At 45.6% G+C, this 27,879-nt stretch overlaps 1 protein-coding gene across 2 annotated transcripts; it reads left to right on the forward strand.

The window, feature by feature from the left end:
- Positions 1 to 1,749: 1,749 nt before the first annotated feature.
- On the forward strand, positions 1,750 to 27,384 carry txndc11 (thioredoxin domain containing 11). 2 transcript variants are annotated; one of them, XM_052138265.1, is made up of 12 exons: positions 1,750 to 1,999; positions 17,838 to 18,054; positions 18,999 to 19,096; positions 19,174 to 19,303; positions 19,398 to 19,488; positions 19,571 to 19,683; positions 19,782 to 19,979; positions 20,594 to 21,140; positions 21,226 to 21,365; positions 22,118 to 22,230; positions 22,466 to 22,546; positions 25,802 to 27,384. In XM_052138265.1, exons 1-12 carry the CDS (start codon positions 1,875 to 1,877, stop codon positions 26,301 to 26,303), a joined length of 2,355 nt encoding a protein of 784 aa, XP_051994225.1. In that variant the 5' UTR covers positions 1,750 to 1,874; the 3' UTR covers positions 26,304 to 27,384. The 2 variants fall into 2 exon arrangements, with proteins under 2 accessions (XP_051994225.1, XP_051994224.1); XM_052138264.1 differs by having other exon boundaries at positions 19,395 to 19,488; positions 25,802 to 27,382.
- The last annotated feature ends 495 nt before the right edge of the window (positions 27,385 to 27,879 follow it).

A 27,879-nucleotide genomic window follows, 5' to 3' on the forward strand; every position in this document is an offset into this window, starting at 1 on the left:
CCATACTCCCTCACCAGTATGTCAACCCCCCATACTCCCTCACTGTATGTCAACCCCCCATACTCCCTCACCGTATGTCAACCCCCCATACTCCCTCACCGTATGTCAACCCCCTTCAACCCCACATGCTCCCTCACCGCTCCCTCACCGTACATAAACCCCCCATACTCCCTCACCGTATGTCAACCCCCCATACTCCCTCACCGTATGTCAACCCCCCATACTCCCTCACCGTATGTCAACCCCCCATACTCCCTCACTGTATGTCAACCCCCCATACTCCCTCACCGTATGTCAACCCCCCATACTCCCTCACCGTATGTCAACCCCTTCAACCCCACATGCTCCCTCACCGCTCCCTCACCGTGACATAAACCCCCCATACTCCCTCACCGTATGTCAACCCCCCATACTCCCTCACCGTATGTCAACCCCCATACTCCCTCACCGTATGTCAACCCCCATACTCCCTCACTGTATGTCAACCCCCATACTCCCTCACCAGTATGTCAACCCCCCATACTCCCTCACCGTATGTCAACCCCCTTCAACCCCACATGCTCCCTCACCGCTCCCTCACCGTACATAAACCCCCATACTCCCTCACCGTATGTCAACCCCCATACTCCCTCACCGTATGTCAACCCCCCATACTCCCTCACCGTATGTCAACCCCCATACTCCCTCACTGTATGTCAACCCCCATACTCCCTCACCAGTATGTCAACCCCCCATACTCCCTCACCGTATGTCAACCCCTTCAACCCCACATGCTCCCTCACCGCTCCCTCACACGTACGTAAACCCCCCATACTGCCTCACTGTATGTCAACCCCCCATACTCCCTCACCAGTATGTCAACCCCCATACTCCCTCACTGTATGTCAACCCCCCATACTCCCTCACCGTATGTCAACCCCCCATACTCCCTCACCGTATGTCAACCCCCTTCAACCCCACATGCTCCCTCACCGCTCCCTCACCGTACATAAACCCCCCATACTCCCTCACCGTATGTCAACCCCCCATACTCCCTCACCGTATGTCAACCCCCATACTCCCTCACTGTATGTCAACCCCCCATACTCCCTCACCGTATGTCAACCCCCCATACTCCCTCACTGTATGTCAACCCCCCATACTCCCTCACCGTACGTCAACCTTGTCTTGATTGTTTCCTGTTTTCTCTTTCTGTCCCTACTTTACACAACTCTATTTTGAATGGAATATAAATGTCTTTCTTTTATCTCCTGATTCCTTATTCCCATTTGTCTGTTTATAGTTTAGAGACAGTCCCTTATTCTTGTTTGTCTGTTTATAGTTTAGAGACAGTCCCTTATTCTTGTTTGTCTGTTTATAGTTTAGGGACAGTCCCTTATTCTCGTTTGTCTGTTTATAGTTTAGAGACAGTCCCTTATTCCCGTTTGTCTGTTTATAGTTTAGAGACAGTCCCTTATTCTCGTTTATCTGTTTATAGTTTAGAGACAGTCCCTTATTCTCGTTTGTCTGTTTATAGTTTAGAGACAATCTCTCATTCCCTTTTAACAGTGTGTAATGTAAAGAAGATGCTCCCGTATTCTCGTTGTATTTGTGCCTTATAGACGCTCCCTAATCAATGTTTATATTAAATATGAAGTAATATGTAATAAAATTTAGGGTCTATCTGCAAGAGATGTAAGTAACAGTTAATCTGTGTGTAATTTAGAGACGCTCCCTCGCCGTGGCCCCGCCTCTGCTGTGAAGCGGAAGTGATACGTGTGATTTGTCCGTTGGTGCGGCGCTTGTTGTGATTGTGAGCGGCTCATGTTCGCCTGGATTCGGTTCGGATGTGTTCGATTCTGCGGGGCTGATGTGGTCGCTGTAGCGGGTCGGTTATGCTGCGGCGGGTTTGGGCACAGCTCCGGCAGTTGGCGGTACAGATGGCGAGAAGACCTGAACTGTGCTGCGGCGTGATACTGCTCATCTGCGCTCTCATCCTACCGATAACTTACACCTGCGGGTAAATCGTGTGTGTGTGTGTGTGTGTGTGTGTGTGTGTGTGTGTGTGTGTGTGTGTGTGTGTGTGTGTGTGTGTGTGTGTGTGTGTGTGTGTGTGTGTGTGTGTGTGTGTCTGTCTGTCTGTCTGTCTGTCTGTCTGTCTGTCTGTCTGTGTGAGAGAGAGGTGTGTGTGTGTGTGTGTGTGTGTGTGTGTGTGTGTGTGTGTGTGTGTGTGTGTGTGTGTGTCTGTCTGTCTGTCTGTCTGTCTGTGTGAGAGAGAGTGTGTGTGTGTGTGTGTGTGTGTGTGTCTGTCTGTCTGTCTGTCTGTCTGTGTGAGAGAGAGGTGTGTGTGTGTGTGTGTGTGTGTGTCTGTGTGAGAGAGAGGTGTGTCTGCGTGAGAAAGGTGTGTGTGTGTGTGTGTGTGTGTGTGTGTGTGTGTGTGTCTGTGTGTGAGAGAGGTGTGTGTGTGTGTGTCTGTGTGTGAGAGAGTAGTGTGTGTGAGAGAGTAGTGTGTGTGTGTGTGTGTGTGTGTGTCTGTGAGAGAGAGGTCTGTCTGTCTGTGTGTGTGTGTGTGTGTGTGTGTGTGTGTCTGTGTGAGAGAGAGTTGTGTGTGTGTGTGTGTGTGTGTGTGTGTGTGTGTGTGTGTGTGAGAGAGAGTAGTGTGTGGGTGTGTGTGTGAGAGAGAGTAGTGTGTGGGTGTGTCTGTGTGAGAGAGAGTTGTGTGTGTGTGTGTGTGTGTGTGTGTGTGTGTGTGTGTCTGTGTGAGAGAGAGTTGTGTGTGTCTGTGTGAGAGAGAGTTGTGTGTGTGTGTGTGTGTGAGAGAGTAGTGTGTGTGTGTGTGTGTGAGAGAGAGTAGTGTGTGTGAGAGAGAGAGGTCTGTGTGTGTGTGTGTGAGAGAGTTGTGTGTGTGAGTAGTGTGTGTGTACAACTTCCACAAGCGTATGAGTGTGCATGAGTGTGCATGTGTGTGCATGAGTGTGCATGAGTGTGCTTGAGTGCACATGAGTGTCTATGAGAGTACATGTGTGCATGTGTGTGCATGAGTGTCTATGAGAGTACATGTGTGTGCATGAGTGTCTATGAGAGTGCATGAGTGTCTATGAGAGTACATGTGTGTGCATGAGTGTCTATGAGAGTGCATGAGTGTGCATTGAGTGTGCATTGAGTGTCTATGAGAGTACATGTGTGTGCATGAGTGTCTATGAGAGTGCATGAGTGTGCATGAGTGTCTATGAGAGTACATGTGTGTGCATGAGTGTCTATGAGAGTACATGTGTGTGCATGAGTGGGCATTGAGTGTCTATGAGAGTACATGTGTGTGCATGAGTGTGCATTGAGTGTCTATGAGAGTACATGTGTGTGCATGAGTGTCTATGAGAGTACATGTGTGTGCATGTGTACATGAGTGTCTATGAGAGTACATGTGTGTGCATGTGTACATGAGTGTCTATGAGTGTGCATGAGTGTGCATGAGTGTGCATTGAGTGTCTATGAGTGTGCATGAGTGTGCATGAGTGTGCATGAGTGTGCATGAGTGTACATGAGTGTACATGAGTGTCTATGAGAGTACATGTGTGTGCATGAGTGTGCACATGAGTGTCTATGAGAGTACATGGTGTGCATGAGTGTCTATGAGAGTACATGTGTGTGCATGAGTGTCTATGAGTGTGCATTGAGTGTCTATGAGAGTACATGTGTGTGCATGAGTGTGCATGAGTGTACATGAGTGTACATGAGTGTCTATGAGAGTACATGTGTGTGCATGAGTGTCTATGAGAGTACATGTGTGTGCATGAGTGTGCATGAGTGTACATGAGTGTACATGAGTGTCTATGAGAGTACATGTGTGTGCATGAGTGTGCACATGAGTGTCTATGAGAGTACATGGTGTGCATGAGTGTCTATGAGAGTACATGAGTGTGCATGAGTGTACATGAGTGTGCATGAGTGTCTATGAGAGTGCATGAGTGTGCATTGAGTGTCTATGAGAGTGCATGAGTGTGCATGAGTGTACATGAGTGTCTATGAGTGTACATGAGTGTGCATGAGTGTCTATGAGTGTACATGAGTGTACATGAGTGTGCATGAGTGTCTATGAGTGTACATGAGTGTGCATGAGTGTCTATGAGTGTACATGAGTGTGCATGAGTGTCTATGAGAGTGCATGAGTGTGCATGAGTGTCTATGAGAGTACATGAGTGTACATGAGTGTGCATGAGTGTCTATGAGAGTGCATAAGTGTGCATGAGTGTCTATGAGAGTACATGTGTGTGCATGTGTACATGAGTGTCTATGAGAGTACATGTGTGTGCATGAGTGTACATGAGTGTCTATGAGAGTACATGTGTGTGCATGAGTGTGCATGAGTGTCTATGAGAGTACATGTGTGCATGAGTGTACATGAGTGTCTATGAGAGTACATGTGTGTGCATGAGTGTCTATGAGAGTACGTGTGTGCATGAGTGTGCATGAGTGTCTATGAGAGTACATGTGTGTGCATGAGTGTCTATGAGAGTACATGTGTGTGCATGTGTGCATGAGTGTCTATGAGAGTACATGTGTGTGCATGTGTGCATGAGTGTCTATGAGAGTACATGTGTGTGCATGTGTGCATGAGTGTCTATGAGAGTACATGTGTGTGCATGAGTGTCTATGAGAGTACATGTGTGTGCATGAGTGTCTATGAGAGTACGTGTGTGCATGAGTGTGCATGAGTGTCTATGAGAGTACATGTGTGTGCATGAGTGTCTATGAGAGTACATGTGTGTGCATGTGTGCATGAGTGTCTATGAGAGTACATGTGTGTGCATGTGTACATGAGTGTCTATGAGAGTACATGTGTGTGCATGAGTGTGCATGAGTGTCTATGAGAGTACATGTGTGTGCATGAGTGTGCATGAGTGTCTATGAGAGTACATGTGTGTGCATGAGTGTGCATGAGTGTCTATGAGAGTACATGTGTGTGCATGAGTGTCTATGAGAGTACATGTGTGTGCATGAGTGTGCATGAGTGTCTATGAGAGTACATGTGTGTGCATGAGTGTGCATGAGTGTCTATGAGAGTACATGTGTGTGCATGAGTGTGCATGAGTGTCTATGAGAGTACATGTGTGTGCATGAGTGTACATGAGTGTCTATGAGAGTACATGTGTGTGCATGAGTGTGCATGAGTGTCTATGAGAGTACATGTGTGTGCATGAGTGTGCATGAGTGTCTATGAGAGTACATGTGTGTGCATGTGTACATGAGTGTCTATGAGAGTACATGTGTGTGCATGAGTGTGCATGAGTGTCTATGAGAGTACATGTGTGTGCATGAGTGTGCACATGAGTGTCTATGAGAGTACATGTGTGTGCATGAGTGTGCATGAGTGTCTATGAGAGTACATGTGTGTGCATGAGTGTGCACATGAGTGTCTATGAGAGTACATGGTGTGCATGAGTGTCTATGAGAGTACATGTGTGTGCATGAGTGTCTATGAGAGTACATGTGTGTGCATGTGTACATGAGTGTCTATGAGAGTACATGTGTGTGCATGAGTGTGCATGATTGTCTATGAGAGTACATGTGTGTGCATGAGTGTGCACATGAGTGTCTATGAGAGTACATGGTGTGCATGAGTGTCTATGAGAGTACATGTGTGTGCATGAGTGTACATGAGTGTCTATGAGAGTACATGTGTGTGCATGAGTGTACATGAGTGTGCATGAGTGTCTATGAGAGTACATGTGTGTGCATGAGTGTACATGAGTGTGCATGAGTGTCTATGAGAGTACGTGTGTGCATGAGTGTACATGTGTGTGCATGAGTGTACATGAGTGTCTATGAGAGTACATGAGTGTACATGAGTGTGCATGAGTGTCTATGAGAGTACATGTGTGTGCATGAGTGTACATGAGTGTGCATGAGTGTCTATGAGAGTGCATGAGTGTGCATTGAGTGTCTATGAGAGTGCATGAGTGTGCATGAGTGTCTATGAGAGTACATGTGTGTGCATGAGTGTACATGAGTGTGCATGAGTGTCTATGAGAGTACATGAGTGTGCATGAGTGTCTATGAGAGTACATGTGTGTGCATGAGTGTACATGAGTGTCTATGAGAGTACATGTGTGTGCATGAGTGTACATGAGTGTGCATGAGTGTCTATGAGAGTACATGTGTGTGCATGAGTGTCTATGAGAGTGCATGAGTGTGCATGAGTGTCTATGAGAGTACATGTGTGTGCATGAGTGTACATGAGTGTCTATGAGAGTACATGTGTGTGCATGAGTGTACATGAGTGTCTATGAGAGTACATGAGTGTGCATGAGTGTCTATGAGAGTGCATGAGTGTGCATGAGTGTCTATGAGAGTACATGTGTGTGCATGAGTGTACATGAGTGTCTATGAGAGTACATGTGTGTGCATGAGTGTACATGAGTGTGCATGAGTGTCTATGAGAGTGCATGAGTGTGCATTGAGTGTCTATGAGTGTTTATGAGAGTACATGTGTGTGCATGAGTGTACATGAGTGTACATGAGTGTCTATGAGAGTACATGTGTGTGCATGAGTGTGCATGAGTGTCTATGAGAGTACGTGTGTGCATGAGTGTGCATGAGTGTCTATGAGAGTACATGTGTGTGCATGAGTGTGCATGAGTGTCTATGAGAGTACATGTGTGTGCATGAGTGTCTATGAGAGTACATGTGTGTGCATGAGTGTCTATGAGAGTACATGTGTGTGCATGAGTGTGCATGAGTGTCTATGAGAGTACATGTGTGTGCATGAGTGTCTATGAGAGTACATGTGTGTGCATGAGTGTACATGAGTGTGCATTGAGTGTCTATGAGAGTGCATGTGTGTGCATGAGTGTGCAATGAGTGTCTATGAGAGTATGTGTGTGCATGAGAGTACGTGTGTGCATGTGTGAGAGAGAGGTGTGTGTGTGTGTGTAGAGAGAGTTGTGTGTGTGAGTAGTGTGTGAACAACTTCTACAAGCGTATGAGAGTGCATGAGAGTGCACATGAGTGTCTATGAGAGTACGTGTGTGCATGAGTGTCTATGAGAGTACATGTGTGTGCATGAGTGTCTATGAGAGTACATGTGTGTGCATGAGTGTGCATGAGTGTCTATGAGTGTGCATGAGTGTGCATGAGTGTCTATGAGAGTACATGAGTGTACAAGAGTGTGCATGTGTGTGCATGAGTGCATGAGTGTGCATGTGTGTGCATGAGTGCATGAGTGTCTATGAGAGTACATGTGTGTGCATGAGTGTACATGAGTGTGCATTGAGTGTCTATGAGAGTACATGTGTGTGCATGAGTGTGCATTGAGTGTCTATGAGAGTACATGTGTGTGCATGAGTGTGCATGTGTGTGCATGAGTGTGCAATGAGTGTCTATGAGAGTACGTGTGTGCATGAGAGTACATGTGTGCATGTGTGTGCATGTGTGTCTATGAGAGTACGTGTGTGTGAGAGTAGTGTGTATGTGTGTGTCTGTGAGAGAGAGGTCTGTGTGTGTGTGTGTGTGTGTGTGTGTGTGTGTGTGTGTAGAGAGAGAGTAGTGTGTGTGTGTGAGAGAGAGAGTAGTGTGTGTGTGTGTGTGTGTGTGTGTGTAGAGAGAGGTGTGTCTGTGTGAGAGAGAGTTGTGTGTGTGTGTGTGTGTGTGTGTGAGAGAGAGAGAGAGAGAGAGAGAGTAGTGTGTGCGTGTGTGTGCATGTGTGTGCATACGTGTGCATGCGTGTGCATGCCTGTGCATGAGTGTACATGAGTGTCTATGAGAGTACGTGTGTGCATGAGTGTCTATGAGAGTACATGTGTGTGCATGAGTGTCTATGAGAGTACATGTGTGTGCATGAGTGTCTATGAGAGTACATGTGTGTGCATGAGTGTCTATGAGAGTACATGTGTGTGCATGAGTGTGCATGAGTGTGCATGAGTGTCTATGAGAGTACATGTGTGTGCATGAGTGTCTATGAGAGTGCTTGAGTGTCTATGAGAGTACATGTGTGTGCATGAGTGTCTATGAGAGTACGTGTGTGCATGAGTGTCTATGAGAGTACATGTGTGTACATGAGTGTGCATGAGTGTCTATGAGAGTACATGTGTGTGCATGAGTGTACATGAGTGTCTATGAGTGTGCATTGAGTGTCTATGAGAGTACATGTGTGTGCATGAGTGTCTATGAGAGTACATGTGTGTGCATGAGTGTCTATGAGAGTACATGTGTGTGCATGAGTGTGCATGAGTGTCTATGAGAGTACATGTGTGTGCATGAGTGTGCATGAGTGTGCATGTGTGTGCATGAGTGTCTATGAGAGTACATGTGTGTGCATGAGTGTCTATGAGAGTACATGTGTGTGCATGAGTGTGCATGAGTGTCTATGAGAGTACATGTGTGTGCATGAGTGTCTATGAGAGTACATGTGTGTGCATGAGTGTCTATGAGAGTGCATTGAGTGTGCATGAGTGGGCATTGAGTGTCTATGAGAGTACATGTGTGTGCATGAGTGGGCATTGAGTGTCTATGAGAGTACATGTGTGTGCATGAGTGTGCATTGAGTGTCTATGAGAGTACATGTGTGTGCATGAGTGTCTATGAGTGTGCATTGAGTGTGCATTGAGTGTCTATGAGAGTACATGTGTGTGCATGAGTGTGCATTGAGTGTCTATGAGAGTACATGTGTGTGCATGAGTGTGCATTGAGTGTATATGAGAGTACATGTGTGTGCATGTGTGTGCATGAGTGTGCATGAGTGTCTATGAGAGTACATGAGTGTGCATGAGTGTCTATGAGAGTACTTGTGTGTGCATGAGTGTCTATGAGAGTGCATGTGTGTGCAGGAGTGTACATGAGTGTGCATGAGTGTCTATGAGAGTACATGTGTGTGCATGAGTGTACATGAGTGTGCATTGAGTGTCTATGAGAGTACATGTGTGTGCATTAGTGTACATGAGTGTGCATTGAGTGTCTATGAGAGTACATGTGTGTGCATTAGTGTGCATGAGTGTGCAATGAGTGTCTATGAGAGTACGTGTGTGCATGAGTGTGCATGAGTGTACATGAGTGTCTATGAGAGTGCATGTGTGTGCATGAGTGTACATGAGTGTGCATGAGTGTCTATGAGAGTACATGTGTGTGCATTAGTGTACATGAGTGTGCATTGAGTGTCTATGAGAGTACATGTGTGTGCATTAGTGTGCATGAGTGTGCAATGAGTGTCTATGAGAGTACGTGTGTGCATGAGTGTGCATGAGTGTACATGAGTGTCTATGAGAGTACATGTGTGTGCATGAGAGTACATGTGTGCATGTGTGTACATGAGTGTCTATGAGAGTACATGTGTGTGCATGAGTGTCTATGAGAGTACATGTGTGTGCATTGAGTGTATATGAGAGTACATGTGTGTGCATGAGTGTGCATGAGTGTCTATGAGAGTACATGAGTGTGCATGAGTGTCTATGAGAGTACATGTGTGTGCATGAGTGTCTATGAGAGTACATGTGTGTGCATGAGTGTACATGAGTGTCTATGAGAGTACATGTGTGTGCATGAGTGTGCATGAGTGTCTATGAGAGTACATGTGTGTGCATGAGAGTACATGTGTGCATGTGTGTACATGAGTGTCTATGAGAGTACATGTGTGTGCATGAGTGTACATGAGTGTGCATGAGTGTGCATGAGTGTCTATGAGAGTACATGTGTGTGCATGAGTGTGCATGAGTGTCTATGAGAGTACATGTGTGTGCATGAGAGTACATGTGTGCATGTGTGTACATGAGTGTCTATGAGAGTACATGTGTGTACATGAGTGTACATGAGTGTGCATTGAGTGTGCATGTGTGTACATGAGTGTCTATGAGAGTACATGTGTGTGCATGTGTACATGAGTGTCTATGAGAGTACATGTGTGTGCATGAGTGTGCATTGAGTGTCTATGAGTGTGCATTGAGTGTGCATTGAGTGTCTATGAGAGTACATGTGTGTGCATGTGTGTGCATGAGGGTACATGAGTGTCTATGAGAGTACGAGTGTGCATGAGTGTACATGAGTGTCTATGAGAGTACATGTGTGTGCATATGTGTGCATGAGTGTACATGAGTGTCTATGAGAGTACATGTGTGTGCATGAGTGTGCATGAGTGTCTATGAGAGTGCATGAGTGTGCATGAGTGTCTATGAGAGTGCATGAGTGTGCATGAGTGTCTATGAGAGTGCATGAGTGTGCATTGAGTGTCTATGAGTGTGCATTGAGTGTGCATTGAGTGTCTATGAGACCACATGAGTGTACATGAGTGTGCATGAGTGTCTATGAGAGCACATGAGTGTACATGAGTGTGCATGAGTGTCTATGAGAGTACATGTGTGTGTGCATGAGTGTACATGAGTGTGCATTGAGTGTCTATGAGAGTACATGAGTGTGCATGTGTGTGCATGAGTGTGCATGAGTGTCTATGAGAGTACATGTGTGTGTGCATGAGTGTACATGAGTGTGCATTGAGTGTCTATGAGAGTACATGAGTGTGCATGTGTGTGCATGAGTGTGCAATGAGTGTCTATGAGAGTACGTGTGTGCATGAGAGTACGTGTGTGAATGTGTGAGAGAGAGGTGTGTGTGTGTGTGTGTGTGTGTGTGAGAGAGAGTTGTGTGTGTGAGTAGTGTGTGTACAACTTCCACAAGCGTATGAGTGTGCATGAGAGTGCATGAGTGTGCATGAGTGTCTATGAGAGTACATGAGTGTGCATGAGTGTGCATGAGTGTGCATGAGTGTCTATGAGAGTGCATGAGTGTCTATGAGAGTACATGTGTGTGCATGAGTGTACATGAGTGTGCATTGAGTGTCTATGAGAGTACATGTGTGTGCATGAGTGTGCAATGAGTGTCTATGAGAGTACGTGTGTGCATGAGAGTACGTGTGTGCATGAGTGTACATGAGTGTCTATGAGAGTACATGTGTGTGCATGAGTGTACATGAGTGTCTATGAGAGTACGTGTGTGTGCATGAGTGTCTATGAGAGTACATGTGTGTGCATGAGTGTACATGAGTGTCTATGAGAGTACATGTGTGTGCATGAGTGTGCATTGAGTGTCTATGAGTGTACATGAGTGTCTATGAGAGTACATGTGTGTGCATGTGTGTGCATGAGTGTCTATGAGAGTACATGTGTGTGCATGAGTGTGCATGAGTGTCTATGAGAGTGCATGAGTGTGCATGAGTGTCTATGAGAGTGCATGAGTGTGCATTGAGTGTGCATTGAGTGTCTATGAGAGTACATGTGTGTGCATGAGTGTACATGAGTGTGCATTGAGTGTCTATGAGAGTACATGTGTGTGCATGAGTGTGCATGAGTGTGCAATGAGTGTCTATGAGAGTACGTGTGTGCATGAGAGTACGTGTGTGCATGAGTGTGCATGAGTGTCTATGAGAGTACATGTGTGTGCATGAGTGTACATGAGTGTGCATTGAGTACATGTGTGTGCATGAGTGTGCAATGAGTGTCTATGAGAGTACGTGTGTGCATGTGTGTGCATGTGTGTGCATGAGTGTGCATGAGTGTCTATGAGAGTACATGTGTGTGCATGAGTGTGCATGAGTGTCTATGAGAGTACATGTGTGTGCATGAGTGTACATGAGTGTCTATGAGAGTACATGTGTGTGCATGAGAGTACATGTGTGCATGTGTGTACATGAGTGTCTATGAGAGTACATGTGTGTGCATGAGTGTACATGAGTGTCTATGAGAGTACATGTGTGTGCATGAGAGTACATGTGTGCATGTGTGTACATGAGTGTCTATGAGAGTACATGTGTGTGCATGAGTGTGCATGAGTGTCTATGAGAGTACATGTGTGTGCATGAGTGTGCATGAGTGTCTATGAGAGTACATGTGTGTGCATGAGAGTACATGTGTGCATGTGTGTACATGAGTGTCTATGAGAGTACATGTGTGTGCATGAGTGTACATGAGTGTACATGAGTGTGCATGAGTGTGCATGAGTGTCTATGAGAGTACATGTGTGTGCATGAGTGTGCATGAGTGTCTATGAGAGTACATGTGTGTGCATGAGAGTACATGTGTGCATGTGTGTACATGAGTGTCTATGAGAGTACATGTGTGTACATGAGTGTACATGAGTGTGCATTGAGTGTGCATGTGTGTACATGAGTGTCTATGAGAGTACATGTGTGTGCATGTGTACATGAGTGTCTATGAGAGTACATGTGTGTGCATGAGTGTGCATTGAGTGTCTATGAGTGTGCATTGAGTGTGCATTGAGTGTCTATGAGAGTACATGTGTGTGCATGTGTGTGCATGAGGGTACATGAGTGTCTATGAGAGTACGAGTGTGCATGAGTGTACATGAGTGTCTATGAGAGTACATGTGTGTGCATATGTGTGCATGAGTGTACATGAGTGTCTATGAGAGTACATGTGTGTGCATGAGTGTGCATGAGTGTCTATGAGAGTGCATGAGTGTGCATGAGTGTCTATGAGAGTGCATGAGTGTGCATTGAGTGTCTATGAGTGTGCATGAGTGTGCATGAGTGTCTATGAGAGCACATGAGTGTACATGAGTGTGCATGAGTGTCTATGAGAGCACATGAGTGTACATGAGTGTGCATGAGTGTCTATGAGAGTACATGAGTGTGCATGTGTGTGCATGAGTGTGCATGAGTGTCTATGAGAGTACATGTGTGTGCATGAGTGTACATGAGTGTCTATGAGAGTACATGTGTGTGCATGAGTGTCTATGAGAGTACATGTGTGTGCATGAGTGTGCATGAGTGTCTATGAGAGTACATGTGTGTGCATGAGTGTCTATGAGAGTACATGTGTGTGCATGAGTGTACATGAGTGTGCATTGAGTGTCTATGAGAGTACATGAGTGTGCATGTGTGTGCATGAGTGTGCATGAGTGTGCATGAGTGTCTATGAGAGTACATGTGTGTGCATGAGTGTACATGAGTGTCTATGAGAGTACATGTGTGTGCATGAGTGTGCATGAGTGTCTATGAGAGTACATGTGTGTGCATGAGTGTGCATGAGTGTCTATGAGAGTACATGTGTGTGCATGAGTGTCTATGAGAGTACATGTGTGTGCATGAGTGTCTATGAGAGTACATGTGTGTGCATGAGTGTGCGTGTGTGCATGAGTGTCTATGAGAGTACGTGTGTGTGCATGAGTGTCTATGAAAGTACATGTGTGTGCATGAGTGTCTATGAGAGTACATGTGTGTGCATGTGTGTGCATGTGTGTGCATGAGTGTCTATGAGAGTACATGTGTGTGCATGTGTGTGCATGTGTGTGCATGAGTGTCTATGAGAATACATGTGTGTGCATGAGTGTGCATGTGTGTGCATGTGTACATGAGTGTCTATGAGAGTACATGTGTGTGCATGAGTGTACATGAGTGTGCATGAGTGTGCATGAGTGTCTATGAGTACATGTGTGTGCATGTGTGTGCATGAGTGTCTATGAGAGTACATGTGTGTGCATGTGTGTGCATGTGTGTGCATGAGTGTCTATGAGAGTACATGAGTGTCTATGAGAGTACGTGTGTGCATGAGTGTGCATGTGTGTGCATGAGAGTACATGTGTGTGGATGAGTGTGCATGTGTGTGCATGAGTGTCTATGAGAGTACATGTGTGTGCATGAGAGTACATGAGTGTACATGAGTGTCTATGAGAGTACATGTGTGTGCATGAGTGTGCATGAGTGTACATGAGTGTACATGAGTGTGCATGAGTGTGCATGAGTGTGCATGAGAGTACATGTGTGTGCATGAGTGTCTATGAGATTACATGTGTGTGCATGAGTGTGCATGAGTGTACATGAGTGTACATGAGTGTGCATGAGTGTGCATGAGTGTGCATGAGAGTACATGTGTGTGCATGAGTGTCTATGAGATTACATGTGTGTGCATGAGAGTACATGTGTGTGCATGAGTGTCTATGAGATTACATGTGTGTGCATGAGTGTGCATGAGTGTACATGAGTGTGCATGAGTGTACATGAGTGTACATGAGTGTGCATGAGTGTGCATGAGTGTGCATGAGTGTGCATGAGAGTACATGTGTGTGCATGAGTGTCTATGAGATTACATGTGTGTGCATGTGTGTGCATGAGAGTACATGTGTGTGCATGAGTGTCTATGAGATTACATGTGTGTGCATGAGTGTGCATGAGTGTACATGAGTGTACATGAGTGTACATGAGTGTGCATGAGTGTGCATGAGTGTCTATGAGAGTACATGTGTGTGCATGAGTGTCTATGAGAGTACATGAGTGTGCATGAGTGTCTATGAGAGTACATGTGTGTGCATGTGTGTGCATGTGTGTGCATGAGTGTCTATGAGTGTCTATGAGAGTACATGTGTGTGCATGAGTGTCTATGAGAGTACATGAGTGTGCATGAGTGTCTATGAGAGTACATGTGTGTGCATGTGTGTGCATGAGTGTCTATGAGTGTCTATGAGAGTACATGTGTGTGCATGAGTGTCTATGAGAGTACGTGTGTGCATGAGTGTCTATGAGTGTGCATGTGTGTGCATGAGTGTCTATGAGAGTACATGTGTGTGGATGAGTGTGCATGAGTGTACATGAGTGTCTATGAGAGTATGAGTGTGCATGTGTGTGCATGAGTGTGCATGTGTGTGCATGAGAGTGCATGTGTGTGCATGAGTGTGCATGAGTGTCTATGAGAGTACATGTGTGTGCATGTGTGTGCATGAGTGTGCATGTGTGTGCATGAGTGTGCATGTGTGTGCATGAGAGTACATGTGTGTGGATGAGTGTGCATGTGTGTGCATGAGTGTCTATGAGAGTACATGTGTGTGCATGAGAGTACATGAGTGTACATGAGTGTCTATGAGAGTACGTGTGTGCATGAGTGTACATGTGTGTGCATGAGTGTGCATGTGTGTGCATGAGAGTACATGTGTGTGCATGTGTGTACATGAGTGTACATGAGTGTCTATGAGAGTACGTGTGTGCATGAGTGTACATGAGTGTGCATGAGTGTCTATGAGAGTACATGTGTGTGCATGTGTGTGCATGAGTGTCTATGAGAGTACATGTGTGTGCATGTGTGTGCATGAGAGTACATGAGTGTCTATGAGAGTACGTGTGTGCATGAGTGTGCATGAGTGTCTATGAGAGTACGTGTGTGCATGTGTGTGCATGAGTGTCTATGAGAGTACATGTGTGTGCATGTGTGTGCATGTGTGTGCATGAGTGTCTATGAGAGTACATGAGTGTACATGAGTGTCTATGAGAGTACGTGTGTGCATGTGTGTGCATGAGTGTGCATGAGTGTGCATGAGTGTCTATGAGAGTACATGTGTGTGCATGAGTGTCTATGAGAGTACATGTGTGTGCATGTGTGTGCATGAGTGTCTATGAGAGTACATGAGTGTACATGAGTGTCTATGAGAGTACGTGTGTGCATGAGTGTGCATGTGTGTGCATGAGTGTGCATGTGTGTGCATGAGAGTACATGTGTGTGGATGAGTGTGCATGTGTGTGCATGAGTGTGCATGAGTGTCTATGAGAGTACATGTGTGTGCATGAGAGTACATGAGTGTACATGAGTGTCTATGAGAGTACGTGTGTGCATGAGTGTACATGAGTGTACATGAGTGTACATGAGTGTGCATGAGTGTGCATGAGTGTCTATGAGAGTACATGTGTGTGCATGAGTGTGCATGAGTGTACATGAGTGTACATGAGTGTCTATGAGAGTACATGTGTGTGCATGAGTGTCTATGAGAGTACATGAGTGTGCATGAGTGTCTATGAGAGTACATGTGTGTGCATGTGTGTGCATGAGTGTCTATGAGAGTACATGTGTGTGCATGAGTGTCTATGAGTGTGCATGTGTGTGCATGAGTGTCTATGAGAGTACATGTGTGTGGATGAGTGTGCATGTGTGTGCATGAGTGTACATGAGTGTCTATGAGAGTATGAGTGTGCATGAGTGTGCATGAGTGTGCATGAGTGTCTATTAGAGTACATGTGTGTGCATGAGTGTCTATGAGAGTACATGTGTGTGCATGAGTGTACATGAGTGTCTATGAGAGTACATGAGTGTGCATGAGTGTCTATGAGAGTGCATGTGTGTGCATGTGTGTGCATGTGTGTGCATGAGAGTACATGAGTGTACATGAGTGTACATGAGTGTACATGAGTGTGCTATGAGAGTACATGTGTGTGCATGAGTGTACATGAGTGTACATGAGTGTCTATGAGAGTACATGTGTGTGCATGAGTGTCTATGAGAGTACATGAGTGTGCATGAGTGTCTGTGAGAGTACATGTGTGTGCATGTGTGTGCATGTGTGTGCATGAGTGTCTATGAGTGTCTATGAGAGTACATGTGTGTGCATGAGTGTCTATGAGAGTACGTGTGTGCATGAGTGTCTATGAGTGTGCATGTGTGTGCATGAGTGTCTATGAGAGTACATGTGTGTGGATGAGTGTGCATGTGTGTGCATGAGTGTACATGAGTGTCTATGAGAGTATGAGTGTGCATGAGTGTGCATGTGTGTGCATGAGAGTACATGTGTGTGCATGTGTGTGCATGAGTGTGCATGTGTGTGCATGAGTGTGCATGTGTGTGCATGAGAGTACATGTGTGTGGATGAGTGTGCATGAGTGTCTATGAGAGTACATGTGTGTGCATGAGAGTACATGAGTGTACATGAGTGTCTATGAGAGTACATGTGTGTGCATGAGAGTACATGAGTGTCTATGAGAGTACGTGTGTGCATGAGAGTACATGAGTGTACATGAGTGTCTATGAGAGTACATGTGTGTGCATGAGAGTACATGTGTGTGCATGTGTGTACATGAGTGTACATGAGTGTGCATGTGTGTGCATGAGAGTACATGAGTGTCTATGAGAGTACATGTGTGTGCATGTGTGTGCATGAGTGTGCATGTGTGTGCATGAGTGTGCATGAGTGTCTATGAGAGTACATGTGTGTGCATGTGTGTGCATGAGTGTGCATGTGTGTGCATGAGTGTCTATGAGAGTACATGTGTGTGCATGAGTGTGCATGAGTGTCTATGAGAGTACATGTGTGTGCATGAGTGTCTATGAGTGTGCATATGTGTGTACATGTGTGTACATGTAGTCTGTAACTATGTCAGAGCTTCATGTGGTAGCAGCAGCTGTTCTTAAGGCAAGACTTCACTAGATCATCATCATCAGCTCTCCGTAAAGTCACGTGTAGTCTCATAATATGACCTTTACTTGTACTGACCCAATAAACAGCCTTCAAAGTGTTAAAAGGTCGTGAATTTCACTTTGATCTTGTTACGGTGATGTTCAGACCTTGTTTGTAATAAATGATATCCCCATTAATGTATGATGCGTCATAAATTAGATTTAATAAACAGTATATTATATAGGAACTGTATCTATAATAAATTATGGGTGATAAATACTAATACAACAGTCTGGAAAAACAGACATTTATTCATTTTAATATCTTATATATATATTGAATGTGATGAGACACCGGGGCGACACGTCCCGTGCACTGTTAAGGCCCAAACACACCTTATCAGACAGATCTCGCTGCGTAAGCTCAAATTCATGTGTCATTGCGTTGTGAAATATGTCAGAGCGCAAGTCAAATATTTATTAGTGTGTAAGTTGTGTCTTAGTGCCCCTTTACGCCACAACTAGATTAACCTATGTGTCTCTGGTGCAACGCCCCTGATTGAACACACTTGTGAGACTTTCCCCAGTAGTGGCGGTCTAATCTCATTTAATACTTTTATTAACAATTTGACTGAACAGTTGAGAAATGAAGAATAATTTGCGATGTGACCTGTGCTGTCGTAATGATCTTGAGTCTGTCTCTGTCAGGCGGGAGAAGATTGTGGTGGCGGCCGCTCGGACTCCAGTGCGCTTCTTCCCCGTGGACGTCCCAGTGCTGGACTTGTTTCTGGGTCAGTTGGATGAAGCGGATCGGATCAGAGAGGATGCTGATGTGTCTGTTGTCTTCTACTACGCCCCCTGGTGCGCTCACTCCATCACTGCACGACAGCACGTCCAGCAGGTGGCGCTGCGACTCGCTGCTGAGGTGAGAGGGGTCGAGTCTGTATTACGACAAATTGTCCGTTGTTGCCAAAGGTTTGCCGGAAGTTCACCACCACCAGTTAAGAGCTGCACACTTCTGCCAAACATTTGCTGCGAGCGGCTAGTTTGGATTTTTTTGTAAGGGATATCATCAAGGTAACATTACCTAGAGGTTTCGTCAAAATTACAAAAGTGACTTGTGATAGTCTTGAAAGGTCCAGGCAAATCAGTAATGTTGTTTTGCAAAAGTGCATGTGTGAATTGATAGCTCAGAATAGTTTAGTTTTTTACTTTAGTTGCATAATTTCCAGTAATTCATGCAAATTATAAACCTAAGAAATTCGTGCTGAGTGACTCCAGTCAGGTCTCCTTAGCAACCAAATTGGGCCGGTTGCTAGGGAGGGTAGAGTCATATGGGGTAACCAAATTGGCCCGGTTGCTAGGGAGGGTAGAGTCACATGGGGTAACCAAATTGTCCCGGTTGCTAGGGAGGGTAGAGACACATGGGGTAACCAAATTGTCCCGGTTGCTAGGGAGGGTAGAGACACATGGGGTAACCTCCTCGTGGTCACTATAATGTGGTTCTCGCTCTCGGTGGGGCGTGTGGTGAGTTGTGCGTGGATGCCGCGGAGAATAGCGTGAAGCCTCCACACGCGCTATGTCTCCATGGTAACACACTCAAGTCATGTGAAAAGATGCACGGATTGACGGTCTCAGACTTGGAGGCAACTGACAGTCTTCCTCCAACACCCGGATTGAGGCGAGTCACTACGCCATCACGAGGACTTGGAGCGCATCGGGAATTGGGCAGATTGAATTGTTGTTAATTGTATTTTATTATGAAAACGTTTAATGAAAAATATTACCAAAATATTTTCAGGTGTATGAACCATTAATGACATCATAGACTGAGGTCAGAATGTGATGATGCGTTTCCTGTGTGTGCAGGTGCAGTTTATCGCAGTGAACTGTTGGTGGCATCAGGGCAGATGTAGAAAACACAAGAACTTCTTCCAGTATCCACACATACACCTGTACTTCAGGAGGTACAGACCATGCGTACGATCAGTAACCAGCACAGGAAACATTCAGACAATAATCAGACATGACTGTGTGTGTGCAGGTTTGGTCCGATGGACTACAGTGGTCCTGTCACTTCGGATTATTTGGAGAGTTTCATTCAGAGAGTCTCTCGCCCGCTCACGTACCTGCCCACCCGTGCAGCCCTGCACACCTTCCTCACACACCACCAGGTATCAGCGCTCGCTCTCTGTGTGTGGCGGTTTATAGTACATGATGACATAAACAGTTCCAGTCCTGGATGCTGATGTGTTTGTCTTGCAGCAGGGTGTGGTGGGATATTTTCAGTTTAATTCATCTCCTCAGCCGAATGGTTACGTCACCTTTCTGCTGTCCGCTCTGCACATGCTCAGACGAGGTACCGGCACTAACTAATGCAGAACTTTACACACGCTCCCTCACTGATTCGCTGTGTAAACTCTGTCTTCTGATTGGTGCAGATCATCAGGGGGCGGTGCGGTTTGCAGTGGTGACCAATCAGGCGGTGGCAGAGGGGGTTTCACTCAGGGAGGATGAGAGTGTGTATTTACACCGGCGGTTGAACGGCTCACTGGTGAGACACACACACACACACACACACACACACACACACACACACACACACACTCATTTAAGTTAAATTAAAACTCTTGATTTGTGTCTGAACGGCAGGTTTTTCCACGAGCGCAACGGAACTTCACTGTACAGGCCGTCTGTGATTGGGTGTATGACAACAGAGAGAGTGTCATCCAGTGGATTCAGCCAATGGGAACCAAGAGTTACTCACTAGAGGCGGAGCTAAAGAAAGGCCCCGCCCTTCTTACGTTCCTCCCACACTATCCAATCAGAGCCAATCAGCTGCTGACTCAGGTGCCTTTAGTAGCTGCAAATAAATAATCATATTTACTATTACATTATGTAATCAAATATCAGGCTGTCAATTAATTGTGTTAATTTAGTCTGATTTAATGATATAAAATTAAAAATTAATAAAAAAAATTAATTAACACATTTGATCATGCCTCCTGACCCCCATGTACATTCCATAATAAAATAATGCATTTTCCTTCCATTAGAGTAATTACAGCTTAAAGTACATGTAACGTAAACCGTCCTATATGGTAACAGTTTGAAGAAAAACTAAACTTCTAAATACATTTCCAAATGCTTCTCTTGTGGTCAAATGTAGAATATTACACAGAAGCGCCGCCATCTACTGGCTATTATTGTCATTACATGAGTGTCATGTTATTTACATTTTTCACCCGCTGGCAGCAATCTGCCCCAATACATGACACACTCATGTTTTAGGTTTTTGCTGTAGTGAAACTAGTAATGGTACATTTGCTAATTTGCATATGCAAATGAATGGATAAATTGAGAAATGTATATGTAAATAAAAGTTTGTGGTGATCAACTTATATTGAACCCAGAATATTCCCTTAATGAAAGTTATTTTATAGATCTTTCTCTCCGTGTGTCAGGTGACAGACGTGGCGTTGCGTTATCACTCTTGTTGCGGGTCAGATGAGGGTGTGTCCACTGTCCCGCGCTGCTGTCAATCACTGCTGATGTCTGGATCGAGTTCCGCGGTCACGAGCGGTAAAACTAACATCTGTGAACTGTGTGTGATCCGCTCCAGTTCTTCCTCAGATCTGATGTCAGCTGTTCTCCCTGTGTCTCACTGCTCTCTTCCGGAGCTGCATACGGTTCTACAGCGGTATTTAAAGCAGACGGTGTCGAGCGCGTCCTGCAGTCACGTCTGGAGCTCATATAGTCCTTACAGTCAGTACAGCGCCTGCTGCAGAACGCTACAGAACTCACAGCGGCGCCCCCTGCTGCCTGACGCCGTCACAGGACTGCACTGCCGCACCAATAAGACACTGCGCTTTTACCTGCTCGACTCGCAACTCAACTGGCCGCTGGCGCAGAGACTCGGAGCGCATGATAACCGCAGTGCGCTGCCCTTCATCACCATCATCAACCTCAGAGACGAGACGCACTATGTGCTCAACAACACGGACTCACTGGGTACAAAAACACACACAAACATACACACAAACACACTCTGTGTAGGAGTCGTTGTAATTTGTGTCACTCTCTGTCTGTGGAGTAGAGCAGTTCATTAAGAGCTTCAGTGTTCACTACAGTCCTCTACACAGACATCTAGTGCAGCACAAACAACAACACCCACAATCCCTCATACAGGAAGTGACCACAGACAACTTCCTGGACACAGTCATGGACTCACACAAGGTGAGAAATAATTTTTCAGCTTTACTTTTTCAGCATATTTTTATTGGCTGTTTCATCACAAAAATGGTAAATCTTTCTATTACAATGAGCACTATGACAAATCATACCAGTTGGTTATTTGCCGTCAGATCGAGCTGTTCTGCTGTGATGTCAGTTTGTAGTTGTAGGCAGAGGAGATTACTTGAGTATTTCTTCTAGAACATAATTTACACACAGTCATACCTCAAGTGTGGGGTTTGAAGCTGTTGTGTCTTTTAAAAATGCACGTTGCTAACACGTTGCTAAATAAGGACTACAACAGTCGGCCATTTTTTAAAGCCTGTAGCTCACATGCTGATGGTAGTTGTAGTCCTTAATTAGCATTGTCATAGCAACACACATTTTTACAAAACACAGTAGCTTCAAAATGAAGTCTTAACTGTGTAATTTATGTTTTAGAACAAAACATGAAAGTTTGTTCAAGTGAGTTTAACCTCATTATTATACTCAAACCCATGAGAAACACATGGCTCGAAGAAGCTAATCGTCTTCTGGGTTTTTAGTGATTGTAATTATTATATTAGGTACGTTGTAGGATCTGTTTGGTGGCAAATGGCAGATAGGGAGAGTGTTCAGGAAACCTACTTGAAAGCAAGCATTATTTTGCCATTTTGTTTGGTGACGCTAGTGTCACTGAAATGACACTCTTGTATTTGATAATACATTACACAAACTCACAGATGATGATGATCGGTGTTGTTTTCTCTCTGAAGGACGTGCTGTTGTTGTATTATTCGAGCTGGTGTGGCTTCTGCTCTGCTCTCAATCATGTGTTTCTGCGACTGGCTCGTCTGTTCCAGGGAAACGGCGCCCTCACTGTGGCCAGGTGTGGAACTGCACCTACAAACATTCTTACTGACAAATTACTGTAACGATAAATATAGTATAGATTAATTTAAATTCATTCAATTAAGGAAGATTAGTTGAGCAAAACAGACATACATAATCTGTGTAATGTGTGTATTGCTGTCATTAAAGGAATGTTCCAGATTCAAAACAGCTTAACTTTTTGTATCAAACCTAGAATATTCTTTTAAATAAATGTTTATTGTTGTTTTCAGAGTTAATGCTGCTGTGAATGATCTGCCCTGGGAGTTTATGGTCGATCATCTGCCATCTGTACTGTTCTTCCCCCGACACAGGTCTGTGTCTCTGTGTCTGTCTGTCTGTCTCTGTGTCTGTCTGTCTCTGTGTCTGTCTGTCTCTGTGTCTGTCTGTGTGTGTCTGTCTGTCTGTCTGTGTGTGTCTGTCTGTCTGTCTGTGTGTGTCTGTCTGTGTGTCTCTGTGTCTGTCTGTCTGTGTGTGTCTGTCTGTCTGTGTGTGTCTGTCTATGTGTGTCTGTCTGTGTGTGTCTGTCTGTCTGTGTCTGTCTATGTGTGTCTGTCTGTCTGTGTGTCTGTCTGTGTGTGTCTGTCTCTGTCTGTCTGTCTGTGTCTGTCTGTCTGTGTGTGTCTGTCTGTCTGTGTGTGTCTGTCTGTGTGTGTCTGTCTGTGTCTGTGTGTCTGTCTGTCTGTGTGTGTCTGTCTGTGTCTGTCTGTCTGTGTGTGTCTGTGTGTCTGTCTGTCTGTCTGTCTGTCTGTGTCTGTCTGTGTGTGTCTGTCTATGTGTGTCTGTGTGTGTGTGTCTGTCTGTCTGTGTGTGTGTGTGTGTGTGTGTCTGTCTGTCTGTGTGTGTGTCTGTCTGTCTGTCTGTGTGTGTGTCTCTGTGTCTGTCTGTCTATCTGTGTGTGTGTGTGTGTGTATCTGTCTGTCTATGTGTGTGTGTGTGTGTGTGTGTGTGTGTGTCTGTCTGTCTGTCTGTGTGTGTCTGTGTGTGTGTGTGTGTGTGTGTGTGCCTATCTGTCTCTGTGTGTGTGTCTGTCTGTCTGTCTGTGTGTGTGTGTGTGTGTGTGTGTGTGTGCCTATCTGTCTCTGTGTGTGTGTCTGTCTGTCTGTCTGTCTGTGTGTGTGTGTGTGTGTGTGTGTGTGTGTGTGTCTATCTGTCTCTGTGTGTGTGTCTGTCTGTCTGTCTGTCTGTGTGTGTGTCTGTCTGTGTGTGTGTGTGTGTGTGTGTGTGTGTGTGTGTGCCTATCTGTCTCTGTGTGTGTGTCTGTCTGTCTGTCTGTCTGTGTGTGTGTGTGTGTGTGTGTATGTGTGTAAAACTGCCACAACACTACGACGTAAAGAACTTATTAAGCATGTGCCGGAGCATGCTTAATAATATACAGCATAGACAGGCGTCTATGACGTCTCCTGGCTAAACCCCATTTGGCGGAGCCAGGAGACTGAATCCTAACCCTCGGGGCTCCTCCAGAAACAACACCAAAATACTTTGGTTGGCCACATGGAATGTTCGAACACTCACAGCGTAGGAGAGGCTGCCACTCCTCTGTCGGGAGCTGGACCGGTACCGCCTGTATCTCTGTGGTGTTCAGGAGGTCCGGTGGACCAGCTCTGGCTCCTGCCACAATGAGGGGTGGACTGTCCTCTACTCGGGGCAGGAGACTGCCAAACAACAGGGAGTGGCTCTTCTTCTGAACAAAAGAATGAAGGGAGCGTGGCGGTGTGTTGTGGTAACCTGAAAGCCCCAGGATACTTCCCATCAACCAGAGGTGAGGAGTGATGGTCATTGTTACTTATGCCCCCACTGGAGACGAACATGTGTGGAGGGATGCAGGCAAGGCTGATGAGTCAGATGCCTTCTATGACCGCCTGTCACAGGTGCTGGCTAAAGTGCACCCTTGGGATAGAATCATCATGTTGGGTAACTTCAATGCCCGAGTTGGCCAGGATGCTGACACCTGGTCTGGAGTGATTGGAAGACATGGGCCAGATCAGCTCAATAACAACCGCAGGAGGCTGCTAGATTTTTGTAATTACCAACACACTGTTCCAGCATCAGTGGATCCACACCACATCATGGATGCATGCCGGGTCCAATCAAGAACATCTGCTGGACTACATAGTGATGGAACAGCGGCTGTGGGCACAAGTCCTTGACACCAGGACCTACCGTGGAGCTGATCTGCCCACTGACCATCGACTTGTCATCTGTAAGATGCGCCTGCCATTCTTCCACTCCGGTGGTGGGTGTAAACACAGGTCCCCATTCAAGCCTTAGTGGCATGGTCTCCGCTAGCTGATGAAAGAGGAGTGGTGGTGGCGTAGTGGACTAAAGCACATAACTGGTCATCAGAAGGTTGCTGGTTTGATCCCCACAGTCACCACCATTGTGTCCTTGAGTAAGACACTTAACTCCAGGTTGCTCCGGGGGGATTGTCCCTGTAATAAGTGCTCTGTATAATACATTGGTCATCAGAAGGTTGCTGGTTTGATCCCCACAGTCACCACCATTGTGTCCTTGAGTAAGACACTTAACTCCAGGTTGCTCCGGGGGGATTGTCCCTGTAATAAGTGCACTGTAAGTCGCTTTGGATAAAAGCATCTGCAAATGCATGAAAGTAAATCTAAATGTAAAGTGCAAGTGAGAATTTCATCATTGCCTGTGACTGGGTTTGGCATTGTCCCCCAATCCTGCAGATTTCGAGGTTTAGGACTGTGGCTCATACAGCTGCAATGGCTGGTTTGGGTACACGGTCCAGACCTCCCCAAAGTCCCTTGGTGTTCAAGCTGGCTGAGAAAAAGTGCCCACTCTCATTGGCTACTGCATCCCACTGCGGAGAATGAGAAGACTTACTTAGGTTTGGAGAGCCATGATAGGTTGGAGATGGAGTCTGCCTCAGCGGCCTGTGATCACAAATCGCTCTTTAATTACATCAAAAAAGTAACCTGCAGCGCCACACCTATTACCATCATTAGGGGAAAGAACGGTGATCCAACTCCGACCCCCAGAAACAGGTTTGCAGATTTGCTCAGCATTTCTGTGAGGTCCTGGGGGATGGGAAGTCCCTCAGCCTGGAAAACAACGTGGGACAAAGTGGGGATGAACCTGCTGGGGCTGCGGACGCTACTGGCCAGTTGGAGGCACTCGCCCTCCAACAACAACGGAGGGCGGAGAAACGACGCTCACAACAATGAGCGGAGCTTCGGATAGCTAAAGCACAGCAAGTTGGCACAGTAGGGGGCACAGATGGTCCATCTGCCAGTCGTCTCAGTCATTCGACCCGTGGCATCTGGGTCTGCCCCGTGACCTCCTGCCAGTGGACTTTCGTCACTTCATGTGGCGTCAAGGTGCACATAGCCTGGAACCAGCGTCATGGTGATGTCACCACCACTTAGTGGCTAATGACGGTTGTTGTTGTTGTGTGTGTGTGAGAGAGAGAGAGAGAGTGAGTGTGAGTGTGAGTGTGTGTTTAATACCAGTTGTAAACAGGATCTGATTAAATGAAACTGACTGATATGTCACTGATTACTATATGATTATTATAATGAACACACATTATTTGTTCTCTCCATCAGGAAGCAGATGAGCGTAAAGTTTCCAGAAAATACCCCTGTGACGCTCCCCAACCTGCTGCGCTTCATTCTGCAGCACTCTAGCCACACCCCTAGGGAGGAGACAGGCAGCGGGGTGGGGTCAAAGTCTCTGCTGGAGGCGGAGCTTCACACTCTGCAGCAGGAAGTCTTTTCTCTGCAGCGCGCTCGAGAGCGCCTCTCTCAGCAGCTGGCTGTCATGTGGCGGGAAAACCGTCGTCTGATGCTGCACACGCATGTGCTGGAGAGGCAGAACTGCGAGCTGCAGGCGCAGAGCGACCGTCTGGAGACACTGTACAGGGAGAAAACTCAACAGCTCGCAGACACCGTTCACAGACTGCAGGAGCTCGCAGACGCATCTGAAGAACTGCTGAATGAAAACTCGCTCCTGAAAGTGCTGCTGAGCGCTCTGAGAGTGAGACAGGACACTGAGAGAGTGAGACAGGACACTGAGAGAGTGAGACAGGAGAGTGAGACAGGAGACTGAGAGAGTGAGACAGGAGACTGAGAGAGTGAGACTGAGAGAGTGAGACAGGAGACTGAGAGAGTGAGACTGAGAGAGTGAGACAGGAGACTGAGAGAGAGAGACAGGAGAGTGAGACAGGAGAGTGAGACAGGACACTGAGAGACTGAGACGGGACACTGAGAGACTGAGACGGGAGACTGAGACAGGACACTGAGAGAGTGAGACGGGACACTGAGAGAGTGAGACGGGACACTGAGAGAGTGAGACAGGACACTGAGAGACTGAGACTGGAGACTGAGAGAGTGAGACAGGACACTGAGAGAGTGAGACAGGACACTGAGAGAGTGAGACAGAGAGTGAGACAGGAGACTGAGAGAGTGAGACAGGAGACTGAGAGAGTGAGACAGGAGAGTGAGACAGGACACTGAGAGAGTGAGACAGGACACTGAGACGGGGAAACCACCTGACGACTAATGATTATCATGTTACAGAATCTCATGACACCTGTCGAGAACATGTTCCAGTCATGTTTGAACCCAAAACCTAAAGAAAAATGTAAAAGTATATGAATTAAATAAATTGAAGTCTATTTCAGAACATTAAATAAATGATGTGCATGCATTACGGTAATGAGAATTGGGGGTAAAATGTACACAAATTGAAAATAACAATAATTCTGTAAATATGAATCGTCCTAAAACAGGTTTAATTTTCTTTATTAGAAATGTAACTTCTTGTGTTTTTTCTTCAGGTGTTTGGGGGGAAATTTGATGAATGTAAACATGTTCCTCTCATGAAGACATGTGCTCAGCAAATGAAGAATATCAGTGAAACACGGTTAAAACATGAAGTATGTCATAATCGCTCATGATCAAGTGTTGATCGTGAGTGTTCAGGGATTGATTGTGTTGTTTAGATCTTTATGGGTTGAAATTAAATTCATGGTCATTTTGATCCTCTGGCTCTGATATCATTTATATTATTATGTATTTTTTACAGCACATGAAATCAGATTTACTTTACAGAACATGTTAGAATAATAATAATGAGTTATTTCTCTTCTGGATGATGCTGAATATATGTTCTGCTGGTGCCGATATGAAGCATGAGCAACCAAACACACAGTACTGGTGGGACCTGTTACTTTTCTCATCGCTTTTCAGGATGGACCAATTGCAGTGGTTTGTGATTACTGGATTAGATCTTTATATGATTGATTTTCATGTCTTGACCTTTACCAATCCTTGAGTTACTAGCATGACAACATTATAGATTTGTGCACAAATATCTCCAATAAAACTCAAATCGAGGTTTAAATGCGGTTCTATAGAGGTTCTCCATCGGGACGTGAATGTGAACATGGTTACTTGAAATTGAATTTGCAATTTTGAACTTGAATCACATCAAACTTGAAATTCACAATAATACAGTGATTCAGGTTTTATATTCAGATTCGGGTAAATTTGACACCAGGAGTACTTGGAAAGAGCAATCGAGCCTGTATGTGATGGGACTCCTATGGTACAATGTATGCACTTATAGTAAATGCTCTTATGTTCTCACGGCAGACGTGATGCTCTTACACCCTCATGATTGA

Source organism: Xyrauchen texanus, chromosome 11 (assembly GCF_025860055.1).
Source record: "Xyrauchen texanus isolate HMW12.3.18 chromosome 11, RBS_HiC_50CHRs, whole genome shotgun sequence".
In the NCBI taxonomy this organism is placed as follows: Eukaryota; Metazoa; Chordata; class Actinopteri; order Cypriniformes; family Catostomidae; genus Xyrauchen; species Xyrauchen texanus.